Source organism: Solanum pennellii, chromosome 5 (assembly GCF_001406875.1).
Source record: "Solanum pennellii chromosome 5, SPENNV200".
Taxonomy (NCBI): Eukaryota; Viridiplantae; Streptophyta; class Magnoliopsida; order Solanales; family Solanaceae; genus Solanum; species Solanum pennellii.
This window is the reverse complement of record NC_028641.1, coordinates 54,593,916-54,619,243: the sequence shown is the minus strand read 5'-3', so window position 1 is coordinate 54,619,243 and position 25,328 is coordinate 54,593,916. Positions and strand designations below refer to the sequence as shown.

General features: G+C 32.8%; 2 protein-coding genes across 4 annotated transcripts; both read right to left on the bottom strand.

The window, feature by feature from the left end:
• Nucleotides 1-6,423: 6,423 nt before the first annotated feature.
• LOC107018642 (probable NAD(P)H dehydrogenase subunit CRR3, chloroplastic) lies at nt 6,424-7,745 on the bottom strand. Its single transcript, XM_015219174.2, has 3 exons — nt 7,503-7,745; nt 6,863-7,002; nt 6,424-6,772 (listed from the first exon to the last, which is right to left on the bottom strand). The coding sequence occupies exons 1-3, from the start codon at nt 7,688-7,690 to the stop codon at nt 6,660-6,662; spliced, it is 441 nt and encodes a 146-aa protein (XP_015074660.1). The 5' UTR covers nt 7,691-7,745; the 3' UTR covers nt 6,424-6,659.
• A 3,103-nt stretch (nt 7,746-10,848) lies between these two features.
• Nucleotides 10,849-24,271, bottom strand: LOC107020511 (protein ARABIDILLO 2). 3 transcript variants are annotated; one of them, XM_015220906.2, is made up of 9 exons: nt 23,974-24,270; nt 23,551-23,886; nt 23,250-23,465; nt 18,538-19,184; nt 17,496-17,592; nt 17,357-17,410; nt 17,167-17,267; nt 14,612-14,820; nt 10,849-11,674 (listed from the first exon to the last, which is right to left on the bottom strand). In XM_015220906.2, the coding sequence occupies exons 1-9, from the start codon at nt 24,187-24,189 to the stop codon at nt 11,043-11,045; spliced, it is 2,508 nt and encodes an 835-aa protein (XP_015076392.1). In that variant the 5' UTR covers nt 24,190-24,270; the 3' UTR covers nt 10,849-11,042. The 3 variants fall into 3 exon arrangements, with proteins under 3 accessions (XP_015076392.1, XP_015076391.1, XP_027772932.1); XM_015220905.2 differs by having other exon boundaries at nt 10,849-11,680; nt 23,974-24,269; XM_027917131.1 differs by lacking the exon at nt 10,849-11,674 and adding an exon at nt 12,156-12,410 and having other exon boundaries at nt 23,974-24,271.
• Nucleotides 24,272-25,328: the final 1,057 nt, after the last annotated feature.

Genomic DNA, 25,328 nt, shown 5'->3' with positions numbered 1-25,328 from the left:
AATAATAATAATAATAATAATAATAATAATAATAATAATAATAATAGTAATAGTTATAATAATAATAATAATAATAATAATAATAATAATAATAATAATAATAAAATAACAACAACAACAACAACAACAACAACAATAATAATAATAGTAATAGTAATAATAATAATAATAATAATAGTAATAATAATAGTAATAATAATAATAATAATAATAACAGTAATAATAATAATAATAATAATAATTTTTGATAAGTATAAATATACTGGAAGAGAGAGAAAGTGGATTTTTGATCAATTTTTACTCATTAGATACTGAAATAGAGAAAATTCAGTTTTTATCTTACTTTTGAGTTTTGGTTAACCTTATAATCCACATTTAAGGGTTGAAAACGAAGTGAGTTTTTATGATTATTGTTCAATTTCAATAAATTGATGGCTGATAACTTTATAATCCACATTTAAGGGTTGAAAACGAAGTAAGTTTTTATGATTATTGTTCAATTTCAATAAATTTATGGCTGCTAACTACATAGGTATAGTTTCTTTGTCTTTTATTATGTGTATCTAAAACTCTAAGTTTTGTGGGTGTAATTATGGGGTTAGGTGTTGAATTAAATTACTGAGTCTTTTCCTTTGCTCTTACAATTTTTGTTCAATCGTGAATTTGAATTGTTTAAGATGAACTTAATCGAATGTGGCCAAATTAATTCTACTCTATATCTCCAATTGGTGCTTGAGAGAGACCAATAGGAGTGGATAATTAACTCAATGTGTGAAACTTGTTTCATTCTAGTTGCAAAACCAAGGAAATATTACATACATCATACATTAAGATATTCTATGAACTAATGCTATGAGACTCAAAGAAGATTAAGTCTTAGTAATGAATTCCTAGCTTATCTATGGGTTTTGGGCATTATTGAGAAAGCAATTCTATGCATAGTTAACATCAATGCAAACCTCCACACCGCTAGATTCAATCTAAACTATCTAAGTCATATTTCTTTAGTTAATTGTTCATAATTGATTTCAAAGTTTCCTGATTAAATTTGGTGAAATAATCTATCAACTTGCGTTAATCGCTACAATGTATTATTCAAATCTTAATTTCCTCTTATACCCCTCATCAATGAACTTTTTGAAATCCTAATCAACCTTAGACACATGAAACTCCAGAGGACTCATCCTAGTGAAGTATTTTATCCTTGTTGTTGCGGTACCATGTTCGGGTTCACAGGAACATTAGCCTCCCCATTAGCTTAGGTCGTCATAACTTAAACCAACAATTAAAAAGCGGTTGGGAAATCAGCACGAGTCACTTGTTTGACCAAAGGTTCAACAAAAAATTGAGGAACCTCGGGCTCCACATTGTCATTGACCACATTCCTTCTCACATAAGATCTTCGAGGGTCCGTTTCCTGAAAAAAATCGAATATTATTTATGAGAAGGATATTTTTAGGGATAGACTCTACGATACAACTTAAGAGTAATGAAAGAACTGAACTTTTCAAAATGTTTTGTAGCCTTCAATTCATAAATGTGATGCGCTTCACATTCATGAACAAGACTCTATTCAACGCGGCTTGTCAGAGATTCTAAGACCTTTTCTAAATCTTGTGCTCTAATTACCAAGTTTGTCACAACCCAAAGTACACCCTAGATGTGACATGGTGTATTAAAACTCTTAAAGGCCCTACAGAAGCCACTTGACATACATATAAACTAATAATAGATAAAACCAAAGAGTTTCATCAATGAATAAAAGAGTTTGACTTTGTAAAGAAGAAATTTCATAGTAATGACAAGCCATCTAGTACATCAAAGGAAGTGGTGGGGACGTAACATGTACACCACGTACAACATTTGAAAACTAAAATATAAGGAAACCATAGTAAAGATGTTTTTGTCCTTAGAACATGAGGAGTCACCAACTTTACGAACTCTAAAATCTCACCAACTACCCACAAGCGAAGGGAGACAAAGTGTCACACCCTACATTACTGAAATAATGAAGGCACAAGTATGCATTAGTACATGAAATGTACTTCCATGTACTAAGTATGACAGATATACATAAAAATACAAAACATAATAATAAGGGGACATAATTTAAAACAAGAATTGCATGTTCAAGCTAATCATCATAAAACCTTTCATGAAATATTATAAAACTTGAACATCGTCAATGCATCATAAAACATTAGGAAAACTCTAGAAATATTTGAAAATAACTTAGTTCATCTTGTGGGATATATATTTCATTCGACATAGACCATGTGAGCTATAACATAGAATTTGATGTCTTGCTCCCACATAAAAAAATATGTCCTCACTTGCCAAGGCAAGGACCTTAACTTCTACCTTAGGTGGATCCACTAGTTATTTCACTTAAGACAACCTACGGGCTTACATAGTTAGAGACAACGAGATTAGTACTAGAGATCCGCCCTTTATTGACGGGAGATCCTCCATCTCAATATTCTCTCGGTGCTAAGTAAATCTCAATAGAATAGTCATAACCATAAGCATATGATCATACATGGAAAAACACAATTAAGTTACCAATCCAACCTTAAAACATCATAGAATAACTTCTTAAAACGTCAATGATGCATATACTAGAAAACCTTTCACCATACCATGATCCCTTAATATGAGAAAACCTTTCACAATTTAGTTGATGTGAATATTAAATCACCTAGATAATAGTACAACCCTTTCCATAAACCATGCATATCTTTCATGAAAACATCATTCATAGTTTCATAATTTCTTTATTAATTCATACCCTTTTAGGATTCATAGTCAATATCATGTATCATGCATGCATGGGTTCATATGAAATTGATTGTAAATCATGTAATTATGTAAAAACTATCATGATATGATCAAAATCAAATAATCGAATCCATATAAAAAAATCTATGAGGTATTGAATGAACATCTAGCCAATTTAGAGAAATTGAATTGGAGAATTTGAGGATTCTTAGGGACTCAATGGGTGAATGAAACAAATTGATGAACTCTCTAAATATCCTGATCTTATAGCTCAAGATAATGTTGAAAGAAAGATGATTGAATTGGAAACCCTAGGTCCCTATTCCTTGCTCTTGAAAGAGAAAAACTTGAGAGGATTTTGGGGATTTTGGAGGAATGAAATGGAATCGGTAGATTTAGGAGTAAAATCAACTAAATGGTCTCTTTTTATAGGTTAGAACGGTGTGGTACATGTATTAGGTGCTTATAAGAAGACCCAAATACCCTTCTGAATTAGCTGCCTGACCGAACTACAGGTTCAACCTAGAGTCTGTAGAAAATTCTTCGGACCGTATTGGTCAACCAGAGACTAAGTACTGGAACCTTAAAATTCATCCAACTTTGACGAGGCCTTTCTACGGCCCGTAAGACATCCTATACTTTGTAGACCCAAAAAATAGAACTCAACTTTACCCCCAAAATTTCTAGTAAGCCCGGATTTCTTCTATGGAACCCATCAACGGTCTGTAGAACATCCCACGACCCGTCTTGGTCAATGGTAGATTAAGTTACTGGGACTTGAAACTTTGCATAACTTTATCCACTTCCTACTGATGCACTCTACTAGATTAATTTACTGGGACTTGAGATTTCTCATAACTTGAAATCATATTGATGTTCTTCATTCAACAAACTAGATAGAGAAAACCCTAAGAACTTGTTCTAAACTTAGTGACGAACTAAAACTAACTAAAATTGTCGACTCTTTATAAAAACTACCTAACATATCTTTGTAATGGTCCATGAAGTTGGAATCTTGAAAATATCAAATATTCACACAACTTTAGGTAAAACATACATAACCCATAACTTTTTTGCCCCAAACTTCAATTGTTGAGAGGTTATGTTGTTGGAATCTAGACTTAGAGATCTTTATGTTGATAGGTAATAAGACATATAACTCCTAATTAATATATTGAGTGATATACTCGTTTCAAGTTAGACATATACCAAATTATTGAAATGAAATTTTCAACTTGAATTTTTATTTCAAGACTTCCTTTGGCTTCTAAGTTTTGTCCAATACTTCGAACACCTTCATACATCACTCCTTTGATACAACCACCTATTTACATCCTAACTCGCTAACATCTCAGCGGCAGGTGATGTATAACGATAAGATTAAACTCGTAAGTCTTTAGCGTACTAATTTAAACACTATAAACGTGAAAGGTGTTACAAACTTGGTCTATTTAACACCCAACTCTTTGTAACTTGAGAGATATACTCGTTCAAAGTTAAACCTTTTATGTCTCTCATTAAGATGAATTGTTTGTATAGTCTCTTATAATTTAACTTAAAGCAAAACTTTTGTAACTCCTTAAACCTTGACTTAACTTCATTCTAATTTGTGAAAATCATACAAAATAGTGCAAAAGTATCGGGAAAACATATATACACAGCGGAAGCATACTAGAATTTTTACTGCTTACATGAATAATAGATAACTATACGTTTATGCTAGAACACATTAACCATGTTAGAATTTTGCTGAAATTTAATTCGATAAATACCTCTTGAAGCGTGAACAAATACCTTCATGCAAATTCCAAAGTTAGACATACCTTCAAGTAAATCTACAAGATAGTTATGGTCTTCTACATTGATCCCAAGTTCACATTTGAACTCTATTAATACTTGGATGGACAAGTATGAATAGAAAACTTTCATCTTCGAGGGTTAGATTAATTATAGAGATTTCTTCCCAATCCAAATTGGAGAACAAAACCAGTCTATTTTCTCCAACCAGAAAAAAATACACACCCGTTTTCTTTTTATAAGAGAAAACACGCTTGTTTCCCCTTTTCCCTTTAGAAATAAGATTCTGACTTCTAGTTAAATATGGACACTATAAGAACCACAAAATTAATTACAGAGACTTCCTATTATGGAAATAATTTCAAATAACTAATTTGAATTATTCTTACCATAATAAATTATAAACCATTCCACTAGATATTCGTAATTGCACTCCTATATTTATATTTCATAATTCCCCATTAAACACTTATGTAATATCCCATGTAATATTTCAGATATTAATCAATAAGTTAAATTACTGACAAATTTAATTTAATGATCAATTTCCTTTTGAGCACTGCTTAACTTATTTCATATATTGGATTCATAAATCTAATTGCAAGGTTTGACACGATGAAAACTTTTAAGTTTTTTCAAAAAGGCATATCAATCACTCTCTATAACGAGACATGAAATCAATCAACCAACTTATTATTTCACCAATATATATTATTATCATCCAACTTACCAAACATATTGACCCATTTCAGAATCTCACATTTTAATAAATAAAAATGATAATTAATAGATACAGATCATAATAGTTATATCAGGATTAAAAATATAAGTACATTTAATAGTTTAGAGAATATGTTTTTGTCAGTCAGTCTAAAACAATTATCTCTAGTCGGTCCCGTTTAATACATACAAAATGCACTAGCACAAGAAGTTGAAACTATACCGTTCACATAATCAAGATAAATTACATATAATCTTGTGCTACAATCGTACCGATGACATGTCCAATTTCCATCTTAGATTGTGAACAAAAAACTTTATACTTATAAGAACCGATGATTTAATCCTCTGTGTATAAGCTAAAACTATACACACTAAATCATCTACTATATAAGTAAACCTATAGCATAAAAAAATATATGATCTATTAAAATTGAGCAAATATTTATTCAATAAAAAATATTATATCTTAACGTATGATTAATAGTATATATCCCAACACGAATATGTGCGTAGAATCACAATTCTCAACGCATTCTCTTCAAAGCTCTATTAGAATTGATATTGATAATTTACTAGAGGTACAAGTTTAGTATATGTTGTTCCATATTACAGTTCTGCTTCTCCTTTTTCCTTTTTCAGTATTAGATACTAATAGTTGAGTTTTTGAATTTATTATTCAGTTGGTTAGCCGTTTATGAGGATATTTTTGTAAAAAATAATTTGTCTTTGCTTTTTTTAGAGTAAAGTATAAGAAATTTGACAAACATTTTTAAGATATAATTTTTTCATCATTATTGATATTAAAAAAAAATACAATTTATAGTACTTTCGAGATTTTTGAATATCGAGATTTTTTGCTTAAAATATGAATTAATGTAATTTAATTTAATTTTGAAAATTAGTCAACAAAAAGTGCAATATGCAATGGTGTACGCAGAATTTTTCATAAACGATTTCACCTTTTAAATAAATAAATAAATAAATAAAATAATATAAGCCATATTTAAAAAACATACAAATAAAACACAATTTATGTATATTATTATATTTTTTCTAAAGAAACAAAACAAAAGAACAACTAAGCTATGCACTTCTTTTGTTCAAATAGTGTTACTTATAATATATAGACCCTCTAAGTTTGTTTTCGTTTATTAACCGTATATAACCATTTAACAATTTATTCAGACAAAGCAATGTCACGTTACATTCCTTTCCTCTGCCTAATTTTGTCTGTGGCAACATGAAAAATAAAAATGTATGGCCTCTGCCTAATTTTGTCCGGTGACAACATAAAAAATAAAAATGTAGGGAGGGAGTATGAAAGAGAGTAATATAAGTTGAATATGTAAGGGGATAATTGTTTACAAAAGCAAGTCATCAAGAAATGGTAGGTTGAGGATCCCAGAAGCAAGAAGAAATGCAATAATCCACATTGGTAGAATCCATTGAAAGACAACAACTAAAATCTGTTTTCCTGTGACAAAATATTTATTAAAATATATTAGTATATACTACAAGGAAGTAAATAAAAGAAAGGGGATTAAATAATTAAATAATAAATTACCAGTAGAGGCAGATGTGTTTTGAGTTTTATGAATAAGCCATTCACCAGTTTGTCTTAGCTTCTTCTCAACATCCCCTTCATTCTCCCCAACAGAATTGGACAAAATTGAGTCAAACAATGTTTTATTCTCCTTTGCACTCCTTAACACATTAAACCAAAAATAATATATAAAAAATTGAGATTGTAGTATCAGGTAGGCGTGGCAAAATCAAACTCAATCAGTTCAATCTGATCCAATCTATTAGGCTTGAGTTGGTTATTTATCCATCCAGTTGTCATCTCAATCTATCTCAATCTAACTCATTGCAACACATTAAAAATTGATTTTTGATAAAAATTATCAAAATATTTTTTAAAAACTTTTTTGACTTTATATGTCATTGATAGCTAATAAACAAAAAAAAAAATATTAGATACTAATAACTTATAAAATAACAAATAAAACTATTAAAACCTAGGAAAAATCAAGTGGATTGGGTTATGATCCGTTATTAACTTGTCACGTCTGTTTTAACCCAACCCATTTTGGCCCCAAGAGATTTGAGTTATTGAGTCTTGATTCGTTTATTGTCAGATTCATTTTGATCTGCTCAAATTTAACTCAACCCGTCCAATTGTCGGTAAAAGGAGGGATACTTACCTGGTGGTATCTCTATCTTTAAAAATGCCAGCACCAATGGCTCTTTCTATCTCTGCAACTGAGAGTTTCCTTTCAACTCTTGTTTGGGTTTTGAGGAATGGAGGTTTTAAGTTAGGGTCAGTAGGTGGTAGAGATGAAGATGCAAAAATTGTGGACATGGACATACACATACACTTTACTCCAACCATTTTAGATTATGGCTTAACCTTATCTTCTTACAAATATATAACTTTTCTTTTTGGGGATGATACACCTTTTTTCAAATAACTTATATATCATCATATATTATTATAAAAAAAAATTAGGAAATTTATATATCACCTTATTTATAATAAAGAATTTTATAAGTAAGTAGAAATAAAAGATGAATATTGTTTTGATTAGATTCGAGGTTTGTGTTTCCTCTTAAATAAAATAATTAAAGAAAAAATACATCTTCACGTTAGATTGATATCAGAAAAAACCATTAATTTTTATGCAACATAGATGTATATTTTCTCATGACTTTTTTTTTCGTCGAATCTCTTATATTCGTAAGTTGTAATTGCTCAATGATAAGCAAGAACAGGAACGAAATTAATACTTTTAATATATGATATTAGCAAAATAGTAAATTAGTGAATCACATATAATTTAGCAATTTAAAATTATTTACTTTTAAATCCGTAATACAATATGAAAAAGGTTTCAATTTTATAGGTCTAACAACTTTTATTGAAAATGAATCTATTCTATTAAAAATGTTATCAATATTAATTTGCTCAGATCAACCAAATGATTTACCAACATCAAATTTGTTTTATTGTTCCATGTATCTTTTTCAAATACTTATTTAATCAATTACAATGTCACTTTTTAAAATCTAAAGTACATAGAATAAATAAAATTTGCAGTTGAAAAATTTACACACGTGTGTTGTTTTAGGAAAAAAAACTTGTACAACAGTATGATATTCAAAAGGGCAAAAAAAGGAATTCATCCAACAAAATCAAAACATAATATTAGCAAAAATTGAAAATTTAATAACAAATAACCCGAAGCCAATATTGATAAATGATAGTATTTATGTATAGCTGCTTAAACTTGGTCAACTCACCATTTATATATGTGAAGCAAGTTGAAAATGATCATTTTGGTACTGCCGAATCCATCGGTGACCCCCTAAATCTGATACTAATATCCACTTAGACATTTTAATTAAGTTTTGTTCATTTTAGACACCTCATGGCATGTCTCGTTGTGTCATTTTAACACTTTTTACTGACATGGCATAGTAAGTATAACACACTCACTATCAGCGCGTGAAAGACTCATTTAATCATTTTTATTTTATTTTTTTATTTTCTTCCTCATTTTTTAGCCACCATCTCTCAAAACTTGAACTCCTTCCATGGAATTGATGATGCTATGGACAAAAAAAATGAATTTAATACGAAGAGATTTAAAAAAAAAAATAAATCTCAACCCATTAAAAAAATCATGATTCATGTTGTCGCAAAGAAGAAGGACAGCGAAAAATCTTGAAAGACGATGGATGGGATGGGAGAGGGATGAAGAAGACGATGTGGGTGGGGAATGGGTTGGGGTCAGGATGGACAAAGGTGTAGGAGACATTGGGTGGGNATTGATTACTTTTTCATTCTACTAAAATATTATTATTTAAAAAATATTTTAAATATATATGCCACGTGTTTTTATTTAATTTATCACTTTAACATGTCATCGGTGAGTGTGTTATACACACCTCGTATATTTAGCTGATTGTTAAAAAGTGCTAAAATAACATAATGCAAAATAACATGAGGTGTCTAAAATGAACAAAACTTAATTAAGATGTCTAAGTGAAAATTGGAGATAAATTTAGGGGCGACGTTAAGCCTTTGGTATATGTGAAGGATTTTAAAATTATGCACAGTGCATTGTCACCATCAATATGATAAAAAAGAAGCTCTATATATTTTATTAACATAAATTAAAATAATGAACAATGAAAATGTAAGAATTAAAATGAGCAATTTTGTCAAATTGTCTCCTGTGATTTAATAAATCAATTGATCTTCAATTGTTACTGCAAATAATTAATGAGGTCAGTTTTGAATTTATGTGCAGTAATTTATGGTGTATTCCTAAAATTGAGGTAAATGATAAAGAAATATTTTTAAAAATTTCTTTTAAATAAAAAGCAGTACTAATAGTGTAAAATCTCTTCTCAATTAGTAAACCGCTTTAATTAGTTGTCCATGCTTCTTTTCTTAGTTATTTCTAATTATTTTTTTATTTTAATAAATTAAGAAAGGACGAAATTTTTTATTTATTATATGCTTCATTAATTATTTTAAAAATGATAGAATGAATTTTTAATTTATTTCAAAAGTAAACAAGTAATTAAAAATATGAAGTATTCTCGTTGTTGTTAAAAAAGTTATTATATTCATTAGTAAGTAGCATCCAATTCTCGTTATAATGTATTTTGGTTCTGAATCATATTTTTACGAAGAAAAATATTTTCAAAGCAAATTTTGATAGTATTAAACATTAGATAATAAAAATTTTCACATGCTTAAATTATCCACATTATAATTATTTTTTTAGCAATAACTTATCCATATTATATTCTTCCGAAAAACTTGCTCCCAAATCATAGGCACGAAATAAATCATCGATTTCCACTCAAAATAACAAACACATAAAATTAAATCCTTTTTAATCTTAAATAATTATAAAATAAAGATGGTTAAAAAAATTAAAGGATAAAGAAAATAAAATTTGTAAACATATAAGTTGAGTTATTCAATTATGAATATGAAGTACATACTCTTAGCTAAATATATTAATATTAAGAAGAACTAATTAAAAAATCGAATTTATTTATTTTTTTAAAAAGAAGTAACTATCCCAATACTAACTGCATACTAAAAATTAAATAACCTCATCAACTTTTAAGTATAATAAAGTACTACGAAAGAAATATTATGTCTATTGTCTGAATTTTGTGTTGATAAAAATAAGTCATATTTTTTTCAAATAACATAAATATTAACGAGAATTTCGAATATATAAAAGTGCTTTTAGAAATGTTACTTTTTTCTTTGAGAATATTAAATAGATGCACAGAATTAGGGCACATGTATGTTCATTAATATAAATGATAGAAATGTGTAAAGCCGCTAATATCTCAATATTACAAGTGTACCATTTACGATAATTTAACGGTGTATTTATCATTTTTTTCCCTAAAAAAATAATAATCTCTTTTTTCTTTTTCTTCATTTGTTCAAAGATGAAATTGAGATATAATTAACTTAATCCTTACTACCTTCTTTTATAATATAATCAACAACAGCAATTCATCCAATGTCAAAACTAGTTGTGCAGTTGGAACGAAATTATAAAGTCCCCAGGATCAATGTACATTTATCTCTGTATATTAATTATACTTGTTTTTGGCTTAAAAGAAAAAGTAGGTTGAAGACTAATAATACGGGATTTCATATATCGTTTTATTTTACAACTGGTAAAAGCATAATATACCTCAGTTGGTTATGTAGGTAATGTCCTAAGCAATCTCAGAGCTCGCATCCAATGTGACCCTTGAGCTAATACAAGTCTTCTCAAAATTGGCACAGCTCCTGCAGCTATAATTGCAGCATGATTCTCACTCTCCATACTCAAATTATATAGTATTGCTAGAGCTGCTTCAACAGCTCGCTCGCTCCCATTTTCAAGCACCTTCACTAACGGAAATATCCCTCCCTCTGCAGCCACGGCTCTTATGGAATTCACCACCTCTTCAGAGGTTATTCTGTTCAGTTCTACAACAGAAGCCTCTTCTACTTCCCGTGAATATGAGGTCTTCATCTGTTCTATCAGCCTTGGGATTGTCTCGTAAAGAGTTACTTCTAAGTTGATTGGATTATTATAGTCAAAATTTGGACCAGAGAGATAGCTCAGCTTTACAAGGCAGGCAGCAACCCAGTCTTTGTGGTATAGAGGGATGTCAGATTTCAGAACCTTCCGCAGTAATTTTGTGAAATGAGATGCATTTACTATATGACAGAATTGCTCAAAGTCCAGCAGTCTTGTAAGTAATCGAGATGCTGCAGATATTGCATAACCTGCGTCTTCTACCTCAAGGGCATATAGTTCCGGGTTCTGCATATCTATTTCAGATTCTGTATCTACAATATAATTGTTGAATCCAGTTAGTTATGTCCAACAACAGGAGGAAGCAACAGAATTTAATGTAAATATTCTCTGGTCACGATAGAGACTATTATTTTAGCTTAAGATCTTTTCATACCACAAATGACTAAATTTCATCATGTCATCCACCATGCTTCAAGTTTTCTTCATTAACAAAATAACAGAAGATGGGAGTCCAAGAGTGGGCATTCAGTTCTTCAGTTCAAATTTTTAGCACTTTAATTTGGTACTTTGCTTTTCGATTTTCGGATTGTATTACCAAATACTGAACCATAGTTTGTTCAGGTTGATTTAAGTCGCAACCATCACACTACTTTGTGCTACAATGCCCAAGTATTTATCTAATTAAGTTATCTGGAAGTCAAGTATTGGAGAAATATACTATAGAATTGGTATTTTGATTAACTGGAACAAGCTTTTTTTTTGAGAAAGGTAACATTTACTTCTATATATCCACAGGTATACTACATCAAAGTGTAGTTCCCCACCAAAAATTTATACTTATATCAGCCCTAATATCTTCTAGTTACAGCCAGTCAATAACATTAAAAACATCTTCAGAATTTTCTATTATTACTTGCTTACACCAAAAATAATAAAAACCTAGGCAGTTTATCTTTATCTTCTGAATATTGTTGTTCTTTCCTTCAAAACATCTTTGATTCCTTTCATTCCAAATTGTCCACCAGAGAACACCAAGCTTTTCTAAGCATATATGTTAAGTTAGCCAATTTATACATATATCCAAAATCTCAAAAGTGAACAAATATTAGCAAATATTATATTAATTAGTGTAAAACTAATTTTGCAGAAAAAAATATAGAAAGGATTGAATTTTTATTTATTTTTTAATTATGTAGGCAGATTGAAGTAATGAGTTATCAGTAGCTTCCAAAATAAAAAGGAGAGTAAAAAACAGAGTCATCACTTCTTCTTCTGCATATGAAAAGAAGAAGAAAGGAAGAATAATTGAAGAAGACAAGAAAAATAATGACAATCTAAGACAGCACCTGCTGAGTGCTAAGCAACTGAGGTCTCGTCGTCAGTAGTGACAGGAACTGGAGAAGAGAAGAAGAAGAAAGTCACAAAGTAGTGAGGGAGGAGAACTGGAGAAGAGAGTCGCGAAGTAGTGAGGGAGGACAATGGTAGAAGAGAGGGTTGCGAAAGTGCGAGGAGAGTCCCAATGGAGAGAAGAACTCCTAGGTTTACAAAAACACCAAATAAACCCTAATATTGTCTTTTAATTATTCAATCAGATCTTTTTAAAAAAAATAAAAAAGTGACGCCTTGTCGCCTCGCCATTCGCATTTTGGTCGCCTTTCTGAACTGGCCACACCTTACCAGTACAAGGTGACGAGGGCGAGAGCCTTTCAAAACACTGGTGACTACTTTCTTATTTGTGTAGGGTCGTGTCATTATTCCGACCCCACCATATAATTTCTCTATTTTAGTAAGGTCATGCCGTCAATTCGACCCAACCTATATGAATTCTATTTTAGTTGGCGACCCATCATTCAGATCATACCCATATAATTTTGTTTCTTACTAGGGTTGTGTCATCATTCTGACCCTACCCAATTTTATTTCTCAAGTTTTGACCACTTTCACCCATCAAATCAAGTAATCCGGCGCATGAGCATATTTTGGCTAGTGTTATGGTGACTTTCTTGTTTAAGATCTACTTATCTCTTGATTTTTGAGATGATCCATGTATTTTATATCAAATCTCGAGCACTTTCTGTTTCAAATTTGCTTTTGCAAGGATAAGAAGGTAATCAAGAGGAAGAAGTTTATATGGTGCAACCACCTCGTCTTGTTGTTCAAGGGGAGTGTGGCAGCCTTGTATGTCGATTGTGTAAGTCACACTATATGATCTGAAACAATCTTCTCAAGCTTGGCTTGAGAAGTTCAACGCTACAGTTCAGGAATTTATCACTCCGTGTTCTATCGACATTTTGAATCAAATCTAGTGTTTCACGAGAAGACCAAGCACATTGAGATTGACTGACAATCATGCATGCATCAGATCCAGTTTTCATGAGAAGATTGAGATTGTGAAGTCGAATGTTCAACTTGCAGATATCTCACCAAGTTCCTCATCGATCCTCATATTAGTTACATTTGTATTTGTAACAAGCTAGGTAAATACGACTTGTATGCACCAGCTTGAGGAGGAGTGTTAGCATAGGAATATGTATATAGAATCCTACTTAGAATAGGAATAAGAATAGTAAACAAAATCCTACTTGGCAAATAAGTATTCCAGTGTCTATAAATAGGGTCTCTAAAATAATGTAGATACACAATCCAATAATATTCTTTTCCAATATTTCTCCCAGGAATATTGGTGAGTTTGTTGAGCATATTCAGGGAATTAAAGCATGGACATTAGGACAAGTGAAAAAACTGGAAGATGGAAATTGGAATTATACCTAGACCCAAGATAAAGAGAGAATAACCTCATCGATTTAGAAATGATAATAATTTGGTGTAGATGGAAGGTAAAATGTTGTGGATCACAACTGTATCCAGAAATATAACTAGTACATGCCTGAGGTGAACTGTAAAAACTATTTAGTGTAAGTTGGGGCACAATTTGAGGCCTAAATGCCAGAAAAGAATGTCCTACCATCCTAGTTTGGTAGTGAGGCACTACTTTTGAAATTCGCACATTGATGCTACTTCAAATCTAACGGAAGAGCATGGTTTCCTTCTTTGAGATGGTATTCTCCAGAAATTTCCTAAGACTTCTTGATTACCATGTTATATTGAACAGAAGCAGCATCAAACTACTACATACTTTTTAGAGGGACCAACTGATATACTGACAGAAAAATAATGAGAAATAAGCACACTTTCTGAAAGACATGGTCTTGATGAGGATTAGGGCGAGTAGTCTCTCATACCATTTAAAGTTTTCTGCTGGAGAACAGCATCTAGACCAGTTTCTAGGTCAATGGACAGGATCTTTTCCATGCACGGCTCAATAACTGAAGCGAACTCAAGGATAGAAGCAGCTTTCCTCTGCAAATCCGGAGACGATGTCCTCATGATATCAACTAGGCGAGATAAAACAGTTGAATCTAAAAGATCCACCACATTGACAGTTTCCAAACTGCAAAAACGAAACGTAAGTTTGTTGCAACCATGAAATAGTTAATAGATTTGTATTATATCTGCTATAACACTAACTAGTGCAGCACTGAATATAGTCCTGCATTTCAAATATTTCAAAACTGCTGCGGATAGACAACTGCTCATTTGCAAAAAGTAAAGAAAATTGTCTTTTTATGAAGCAAGGATAATCGTAAATAAACAAATGTTGTTACTATGCGTTAGAACATGAATAGGTTTATACAATGCTATTAGAATAGGAACTAGTTTATACAATCATATTAGAATAGGAATAGGTTTATAAAATCTTATTTAAAATAGGAATAGGAATAGGAATTGTATCCTACATGGTAAAGGATTGTATTGTAGTGTCTATAAATAGGGTTTCAATGTAATTATGTAGACACGACAACAATTCAATAATATTTTTTTTCAATATTTCTCACATGGTATCAAAGCCTCTACGATCTTGGTAGAAAATCAAAGAGTTTCCACTGCCGCCGGGTGGGTATTACCCATATATGCCGCCCATCTGACCAATAATTATGTTAATAAAAGTTATATCAATGACGATGCATGAACCTCATCTTCAGAGGAAGAAAACTCAGTTAGATAGGTCATCATGCGTCAATTTCCGATGACTTCCTAGAACTGTTTCGTGTCGACCCCATATATGTCGATATTTGTCTAGCATTGTGCTATCTTTATGGTGACTACTTTTTCATATATGATTCCTATAGCACTGAGTCATCTTTCGGTAATTACTTTTTCATATTTAATTTGTGTAGCACCATATCATCCTTCCGATGACTACCTTTTTTGCATATCTGATTTGTGTAACACCGTGCATCTTTGCGGACTACTTTTCATATTTAATTTGCGTAGTACCGTGAATTTTTCCGAACTACTTTCTCATATCTGAGTTGTGCATAGCACCAAGTCTTTTTGGTGACTCCTCAGATTTGACCCACGTAGTTCTATTCGTCTTTCTGGTGACTCCTCAAATCTGATTTGCGTTGGGTTATGTCATCATTCTGACCCTACCCATATAATTTCTCATTTTCAGTAGAGTTGTACAATCATTCCCACCCCTGCTCATTATTTCTCATTTTTCAGTTGAGTTGTGTCATCATTTCGACCCTACCCATATAATTTTATTTCTTCGATTATGACAATTTTAGCCATCAAATCTAATACTTCAGCATATGAGCATGTTCCAGCCAATTTTTCGATGACTTTCTTTGTTTAATATCGACTCATCTATTGATTCCAACCTGATCCATACACTTTATACTAGATTTTGAGCACTTTGTTGTTGAGGGGGAGTTTAGTAGCCTTGTATGTCGATTACGTAAGTCAGACAATGGTCTAAACAGTCTTTGTAAGTTTGATTTGGGAAGTTCAAAAATGTAATTTTATCACTCTATGTTTTATCGGCATTATGCATCAAATTCAGTATTTCATAAGAAGATTAAGCACCTTGAGATTGACTAGCATTATGCATCAAATCCAATATTTAATGAGAAGACGAACACATTGAGATTGACCGTCAATTTTGTGAAGTCGACTGATTAACTTGCAGATATCTCACCAAGCCCCTCATCAGTTCTCGTATTAATGATATTTGTAACAAGCTAGGTACATGAATTGTATGTACTAGCTTGAGGGAGAGTGTTAGAACATTAATATATTAATACAATCTTATTAGAATAGGAATAAGTTTATACAATCCTATTAGAATAGGAATAAGTTTATACAATCCTATTTAGAATAGGAATAGGAATAGGAATAGAAATAGAAATAGGAATAGAAAATAGTATCATACTTGGTAAAGGATGTATTCTAGTGTCTATAAATGGGTCGCAATGTAATAATGTAGACACGAGAATAATTCAATAATATTCTTTTTCAATATTTCTCACACTATAAAACTTAAAATACATATATTATATGTATTTACCATGTCAACAAGATCATTGGAAGAATAGTTTCAGCATAAATTGAGCAGGAACCAAAACTTCCCTAGATATGCCCTTAACCATGTATCTTGTAAAAATATAGAAGGATGATGAAAGAATGAATCTTTGGACCTAAGAGCATAAATTTAACATATCATTCTAATCATTAACCCTGAAATCTTAATAATGCACATAGAAAAATGTAGCAAGTGATTGCTTTTATCATTAAGAACTAAAATCTTCCAATAAATATTGTAGGCTCATCAAAAAGCATTGAAGAATTGATATCATCGGAACAGGCATTCATGAACTAAGCAATTCAAGGTCGTGGTGGAACGCATAGATACAAAAGGAAGGAGGTAAAATATGCAAAAAAAAAAACATGAAACCTGGTAGTTGATGCAACTTTCACATTTTCATTTCCAGTCAACCCGGCATTTCTTGCTGCACTCCTTGCCTTTATTGACCCATTAACTGGTCCATTATAAAACTGAATAACCCAGAAAGAAAAGAGTCACTCAGAGAGATTGTGGAAAGAGTTTGAGCTCCCCTAGGAACTAATGAGCGATAGATACAGACCTTTGATTTCATTTCTTTGCTAGGATCTAGGATCCGAGTAAGAATGTCCAATACCTGCATTGGAAATAATTTCATTTTACCTCAGTGATACAAGAATCTGACTGATCAACATTTTAGTGGGAAAAAAAAATTGTAGTACCATTCTTGTCAAACTCTTAGAGATCTCTGAGTTACTGAGCAAGTCAACCAAAGAATACAAAGCATTTTGTTCTTCCAACCTTTGGCATACGTCATCACTTCATCCACAAAGATATGAAACAACATAAATTAGCCAGAGGTGTTCAGTGCATGCTGAACAGAACAGATCAACTTAATTTTAAGCAAAGAAGAGTACAAAACAGGAACCGAAGTGCATAAAAAATTCTGTTCCAAACTCTTTGAAGTTATAGTGTGAGAGATCACATACAACATGGAAAAAAATTGTATCTAACTGCAAGAATGAGAGTGAAAGTTATGACAAGCTGAAAATGTACTCTAACTGGTGGAGTTAGTAGAAGTCTGGGTGTGACAGCAGCATCATAATTTTATTTAATCCTTCTAACTTTAAATTTAACAATTAAATTTTTTAAAAAGTTTGGCTTAATATCAAAGCGGCAAGTGTCATATTCACTTAAAAACTTGCACATGATGGCAGAATTATTTCGCCCTCTCCAAAATACATAGACCGGATCACGGTGCTCTTAAAAGTAAAGTCCAAAGAAGGAAAAGCATTCTGCTAAGTATTAAGCAGAAGGTTTTGAAACATTGCAGGGAATCAAACAGATTGAACACTTCGCTGCAACATGTGACCAATGCCTCATAACTATATGGAAATTGGAATACAAGAATTACATGTCAAGTTTTGTCAAATAACAGCAAACCTAACAGAATCACAAGGATTGAACAAGTTGCTTTACAGTAAGATTCTTTTAAGAACTCAGCCCAACCCCAGAGCCATGAATTGTATTTTTTTCAAGGTAAGCGCATAATGTAGGAAGAATTCACCCTTTCTAGAGTGAATTAGCAGATGATAATGCCTTAACATCAATATTACAAAACGGAGAGAACGTTCACAGTTCACTGCATAAAGTAAAGTGATGAACCTTGCCACAGAGCCATTATCACATAAAGACTTGACCAGATAATTCATGTGTCACAATTACTACATGGGAGAGGAGAACATGTTAGGAGTTGATTGATACCTGATAGACAGCCTCTTTATAGCCCGAAGAACAGCTAATTTAACAGTGTCACTAGGATGGTTAATTAGCTTTACAAGAGGGTTTATAGCACCTGCTTCTTTAAATGAAACTCGCATATGTTCATTAATAGAAGCATCTGCAATGGCATCTGCAGCTCTAGCAATAGCTGACTCATCTTCAAGTCCAAGAATTAATACCAACCGAGCCACACCATCAATCCACGGCAAAAGAGTAAACCTTGGATTCGAAGGAAGTCCACCCCTGGATTTGTTCTCTTCTTCAGTTTCAATTGCCCCGATACGTGCAAGAAATTGTTGTCGAGTGCGTCCTATCATTGCATTCTTCTTTCCTTCCTCAATGTTTACATTATTATCCTCAATATTTAATCCAAGAAGTAATTCAGAGGCACCAAATCTTGAAGGTTTTGGGGTTTTTTCAATTTTGGTGCCATCAGGAAAAGAAGGCCATGAATACAGAGGTGGTTTGAAGGACTTGTAGGAAGCTGCACCAACTAAAGGGACCAGAAGAAGACCTTCCTCCATGATAAGAATCTTGCTGTACTCATCTTTCGCAAGTTCCAGCAACGCGTTTGTCGCTTCATTTCTAATGACCTTAGATCCCTCAGCCTCATTTTTCAAGAGCATTGCCTGCATAGTCCAAGGCAACAAAATTCAGTAAGCTTCAGACTTGCAGCATCAAAGACATTAAGCACCAAAAACTGGATTCAAAATTCCAGCCCAAAATGTGACACAGACTATAATTAGAAAAAAGAAGTAAACTTTCTTTCTGGACGTTGCAGTTTTAACAAGAGATCCAACAAATTAGTAATGTTTTGACAGATCAAATAAGCTATAAGTAATAAGCAGAAGATGAGACTAGTGAAGCTTAAGACATTCTTGCTTAAACCAACCGCTATAACAATTTCTTCATGAATGTCTTATTAGTTAATTACATTGTCAACTAGTGTGATAATTGACATGATTTGCAGCATTGATATATAAATCATGCAGCATGATCTCTATTTCTTTTCCAATCCTACTCTGAATCTATTTGGTTCTATTAGGTTCTTTCCCTACCTATCATTGTTCAAGAACCAACAAATTATATTTTAGTCCATTCCTGTATCTATTTTAATAGGTTCTTTCTCTCCATATACTTGATCAAGAACCAACTAATTATATTCTAGATCTCTTTTTCTTAATGTTACATGGAAAATCCGCGTGTTCCTATCAGCATAGGGGTAACAAGAAACACTGACACATCCAAGCCGATTGCAGAAGGAAAACTGACCAGATAGGTTCTCTTTTTTGAGGAGGATTCGTTTGGGAGGAACAGCTGGTGCAAGGACAACATTTTGAGGATGAGTTTTCCAATCATCTACATAATTTCATGTCAGAATGAGATGAAAGTCCAACGAGTCCGAAGATTACATAATGCATTAATATTTTTCGTATTTGAGATTCAATTCAGGAGGAATTTTCGGGATTGCACGGTGGCAAAATCTCAGAGTTTTATTGATTTACCCACAAGATAGACATTATGTATTTAGGGAGGGGGAGAAGGATAATGGAGCTTTCTCTGTTAAGTCCTATTATGGAAAACTTTCGTATAGGGAGGAGTTGAACTTTTTCATATATTGGATTCTGTGGAAGAGGAAGTTACTTATGTTAGCTGGTGTTATATGTGCAAGGATTTGGGTGAAGATGTCAACCATCTCGTCATTTATTTTTTGAAATTGAAATTGAATTTCAAAAAATAAATGATGAGATGGTTGACATCTTCATTTATTGTATGGTAGCATCAAGACTATGGTGGGAAATTCTCATATGGTTTGGTATATTTGGGTGATGCTAGGTGAAAGAGGTAATGACCCATTCGAGCAATGGTAGTAGGAGACGAAGTAGGGTGTGGAAGCTTGCGCCACCACTAGCTCTTATATGGGGAGTATGGAGAGAACGAAATAAAGGGGCTTTGCAAGGTGAAGAAGTCAACTTTGTCCAGTTAAGAAGTAGTATCTTGTCACTAGGGGTCGTTTTGGGAGAGTGTGTAAGAATAATGCAGATCATAGTGAATTAGTTATGCTTGCATTAGTTATGCTAAGATTTCTCTTATGTAGAGCTTGGTGGTGTATTTAAAATAACATACATTGCATAAGTTTTTTTAAAAAAATATTTGTTTACAAAAATACTATCCACAAATATGGTGGAAAGAGTTTGGTGGGACAATTGTGTGTTTAACCGTGCTAATGCATGCATTAGAACTCATTGCATTAATAATGCATAGAAATCCATGATATTAGTAATACATATGTCAGTACACAATGGAGTGTATTAGTAATGCAAGCATTTGTTATACATAGGCTAAAAAGTGTACCCGGTGAAATCGCACAAGTGAAGTATTGGGGAGGGTAGAATAATGCAGACCTTACGACTACCTTGTGGAGATAGAGAGGCTATCTTCGAAAGACCGTCGGCTCAAGTGAAGAAGGAGACAGTGAAAAAAAAAAAGATAGTAACAAAGAAACGGTGCAAAGTCTTCCAGAAGGGAGCAAAGATAACAACAGAATAGTGCGATAACCAATAAGCAAATTGATTAAAATTAAATGAGACATTGCAGATGAAAAGAGCCCAAATAAAAGGAAGTGAAACAAACCACAAGCTAGATTACAACCAATAAGAGGAAAAGGTGTAAACAAACTACGAATGCCAAGTTAAAATTAAATACAACTTCACAATGATATGGAAGTCTGCTTTACCTAAAAGAGGACTGTGAAATGAAAAAAGAATAAATTCCGAAAGATTAATTCAGAAAGTGCAACCAGGATTCATGAAATCTGTGAATAACATTTTAAAATGTGTGAAAACTCCATACAATCTAAAGCATGAGTGTTTTTATCAATGTGCTTTTGCTTCTGGGACTGGAATTATCACAGGCATTAATATCTCGGTAATGCAATTTAGCAAAGACCAGTGATTCCATTGTATAGGTGCTTTTTCTTTTATCAGCCATTGTACAAAAGCTTACAACTTATCACTGACATCTTCCAGCAAGTTCATCAATTTCTTGGCTAATTGCTGCCTCCGATACTCAGGAGCCACACAATGCAGTGATGTGCCAAAATTCACATGTGGGAAACGCATAAGAGTGTCTAGTGTATCTACCACGAGGGACATCAAATATTCTGAGAGGAAAATGAACTTGACTGTATTCACTTCCTTTTCTATTGACCTTTTTTCATTAATTTTGTGTCATTTATTTATTTTTATTAATTGTATTCCAGTTTTGCCTCGTAGAAAAAGAGATTGGTTTCATTATTTTGCAAGAAAATAAAGACATTAGGATTGAGAATCATTTAAAGAAAAGGACAGGATGCAAATCACAAAAGAGGACATATGTTAGGGGTGCGAAACGCAGTGGACTCAAGATTGAGTGTAGTTTTAGTAGTTTTTGGTATACTAGCATGTTTTGCTCAACACTGATAAAATTTATTACTTCATCAAAAAAAAAGTTTTTTTTTGAGAACTTGATTGATGTAAGCAGAAGATTTCTTCCTAACCGCCCAACTCCAGTAAGTCTATCATTCTAGCTATGTACGTAATGTCCTATACATCCTGAGACAATGATAGGTGGCGATTTTTTGGGGGCATGGCTTCCAAAAAATGAAGGGAAAAAAACACTGTATAAACCATCACTTTACTAGGACAACATTTCTAACTGTTCCAAGACTGCTACTCCATGACACAACCTTAAGGTAGACAATTTTTACAGGGCGGCATAAAAAGGGATATAAGGCATACAATGGTTTTCTTCATGTAGGATGGATTGGCACACACGTGAGGAGAAAGAGCTTACAAGCTTGACCACACTGTTTGAGCAAGCACTGAATCAGCCTTTGCAACGTCAGGAAGGACTATTTAGGGCCAATATATTGCTCTTCCATTAGAGTTCACAGTCATTTGAAGGTATACTTGATGAAACCCACAGACGTAGAATAGTACTTTATCATCATCCACCAACATTTTCTAAATCAAGTTCTAAAATAGTTTGCACAAAAAGGTTCTCACATGAACCTGCAAGAATTGGGCTAGGAAACCCAATTAATTTGTTCTTAAAGAACCCCCATATTCGCAATGCATCAGACCATTACGTTCCTAGGTAGCAATTTAAGACTTCCAGAAGACTGAGTCCTCTTTTGCCTTATAGAACTCTCATCTGCGTTATTCTAGTCAGAAATTTCTGAAATAACTGTCAACTTCTTGTGAAATAATAAGTCGCTAAGACGTCTGAAGGTGACAGAAGGAGACAAGGTAACTTGAAGGTGGTATAATGAGATGAGGTAAGCCTAAAACTATATTTAGGGAAGTTGTCTCTGAAGACTTAAAATCTCTTCAAGAAATGTAGACTTAGTTAAGAGCACAACAGAACGGAAGATGCAAATGTCCATATAGATATAAATACGAGACGTAGAGATATAGATATCCGCTAAGTTGCATTAAAATTTTTTTTATTTATCTCTGTTTTTGTACTGGAACACATAAACATAGCAGCATGAATTCAAGGAATTTTGTATTGCTGATCCGAGCTAGTGTAGGATTGAGGAATAGTTGATTGATTTCATATAAAATTTTCGCAATTCTGAAAAACTCATGAACATATTCAAGATCAATATATATCTTCGCAAAAACAGAAATGCAAGAATCAACTGGCCTCACCAGTTTTGGAATGACACCTGCTTCAATCATATTATTGTGATTAGAAGCAGTCAACGCCAAATTTGCCAGAATCCCTCCAGCTGCCTCCTTCACTTGCACTTCTTCGTACTCGAGGAACTTTATTAGTAAAGGCAGGAAATCAGAGTTGGCAATTTTGTTTCTGTGTTTCTCATCCACAGATAAATTCCACAACGTACATAACCCTTGCTCCATCACCTGCAGATATAAATTAAAGCTTTAGGCTTAATCCTTGTGTCAAAAGGACATTAGGAGAGTAAAAAAAATGAAGTAGATTTCGTACATCTGATGAGAGGGAAGAACGTCTGAGGACGGCATATATCTCTTCTACAGCACCACTATCTGCCACAAGGTCTCTATATATATCCACTGAGGATATCATCTTTAATAAACCAGCCGCTGCTTCACAAGCAGCATTAGATTCAGACCTTAAAAGGTTCACAGTGAGATTAACAGAACCCCGAAACTGCAGTATGGTATCAACACACTGCTTTCCACCAAGTGAATATTTCCAAAGAGCAATTACTGCTTGTTCTCTATCTAGAAGGTCATGATCCAAGCCAAGCATCCGAACAAACAATGCGACATTAGATGAGGCATCATTTATCATATCAAAATCCTGGAAATGAACAAGGAAGATTCAGATAATGTCAATCTATGCTTTAACACCAACAATAACAAAGAGCAACTCGGATTACAGACTCACCTGGTGAGGGTTAACATAAACTTCACCCATGCCATCACTGGAACACAACCTGGGGTTGAAATGATTATGGAAAAACGTAGAGTTTGAAAAGAATGAGGGATTATAAGCTTTTCTTCTTTTAACTGTCACACTAATTCCTACTGGAGTTCGTAACACTCCTTTAACCAAATAAGTCGGTGGCTTCAGCAACATCTCTCCCCCAATTGATGTTATCATCTTCAACTCGCAACTGATAATGGAATGTACACCAAATTTCGGAACTCTTTAAAGGGCTAAACCTAAACAGCCCAAAAAAAAATATATATATATATATAGAGGTCACACAACACTTGAACCACTTTCAAAATCAAAATTTACAAAAAGTGATTTACTTATTAGAATTTTTCAGAAATAACAAATATAATAGGTTGTACGGCTGTAATTATACTTTATATTTATAGTTTTGTTATAAAATCAAGCTCATAAAAATATAATCATAAAGGGACTTATCTGTATATCATACAATAGCGAATGAACAACCCTATTTATAAAGTGAAAAATCACTACCAAAAGTCACCATTAAGTATCATAATAAATAGATATATTCTTATCCAAAAAGGTTCAAGAAACCTAGTGAATATGGATGGTTGTTCATAACCAACTTTATGGATTATCCACTCATTCAATGGATTTATAACACTCCCCCTTGAATGTCCATAGATAATGTGTCTCGTTAAAACCTTACTAGAAAAAACCCTGCGAGAAACTTCTAGTGAAGGAAAAAGAGTACACATATCTTTTGATACGCACTATTTGTTGCCTCATTAAAAACCTTGCTAGGAAAACCCAGTGGGAAAAAAACCTCGGTCAAGGGAAAAAGAGTGCAACGCGTATTATACTCCCCCTGATTAAAACATCACTTAATTTCTTGTGATGATGTCTCCAATCTTCGTACATTGTGGTTGGTATATCCTTTTTCAAAGAAAAACCACACATTTCTTCAATATGGTGTGTCATTTATCTCAACCAGACGCACTTTCGACTTGTTTCATGGAGGGCTTTTATTTCTGTGTAGCAACATTTGCTTTATTGATTGATAGGATATTATTGTGTCTCCACATGAAAATAAATAGCGTGTTTGAGATCGTGATTTATGCGGATCAGATAAATATTCTGCATCTGCATAAACAATCAATTTTGTCTTGGATTCCTCGGAATAGGATAAACCCACAACTATGGTCCTTCGAGGATATTCAATCATGTGCTCAACACCATTTCAATGTCCTTTTATCGGGGAGAAGCTGAATCTTGCTAGTAAATTTACTGCAAAACAAATATCTGGTCAAATATTGTTAGTAAGATGCACTATTGCCCTG

What these genes read in the sequence shown, in the direction of transcription:
- LOC107020511 (XM_015220905.2), bottom strand. Translation starts at nt 24,189, where the DNA reads ATGATAACATCAATTGGGGGAGAGATGTTGCTGAAGCCACCGACTTAT. An exon ending in ATAAAGAGGCTGTCTATCAG is followed by an intron (nt 17,593 to 18,537) that starts GTATCAATCAAC and finishes TTGTGGATGAAG; the next exon opens with TGATGACGTATGCCAAAGGT. An exon ending in CTAAGAGTTTGACAAGAATG is followed by an intron (nt 17,411 to 17,495) that starts GTACTACAATTT and finishes TTTCCAATGCAG; the next exon opens with GTATTGGACATTCTTACTCG.
- LOC107018642 (XM_015219174.2), bottom strand. Translation starts at nt 7,690, where the DNA reads ATGGTTGGAGTAAAGTGTATGTGTATGTCCATGTCCACAATTTTTGCA. An exon ending in AAAGATAGAGATACCACCAG is followed by an intron (nt 7,003 to 7,502) that starts GTAAGTATCCCT and finishes TAATGTGTTAAG; the next exon opens with GAGTGCAAAGGAGAATAAAA. An exon ending in AAACACATCTGCCTCTACTG is followed by an intron (nt 6,773 to 6,862) that starts GTAATTTATTAT and finishes ATTTTGTCACAG; the next exon opens with GAAAACAGATTTTAGTTGTT.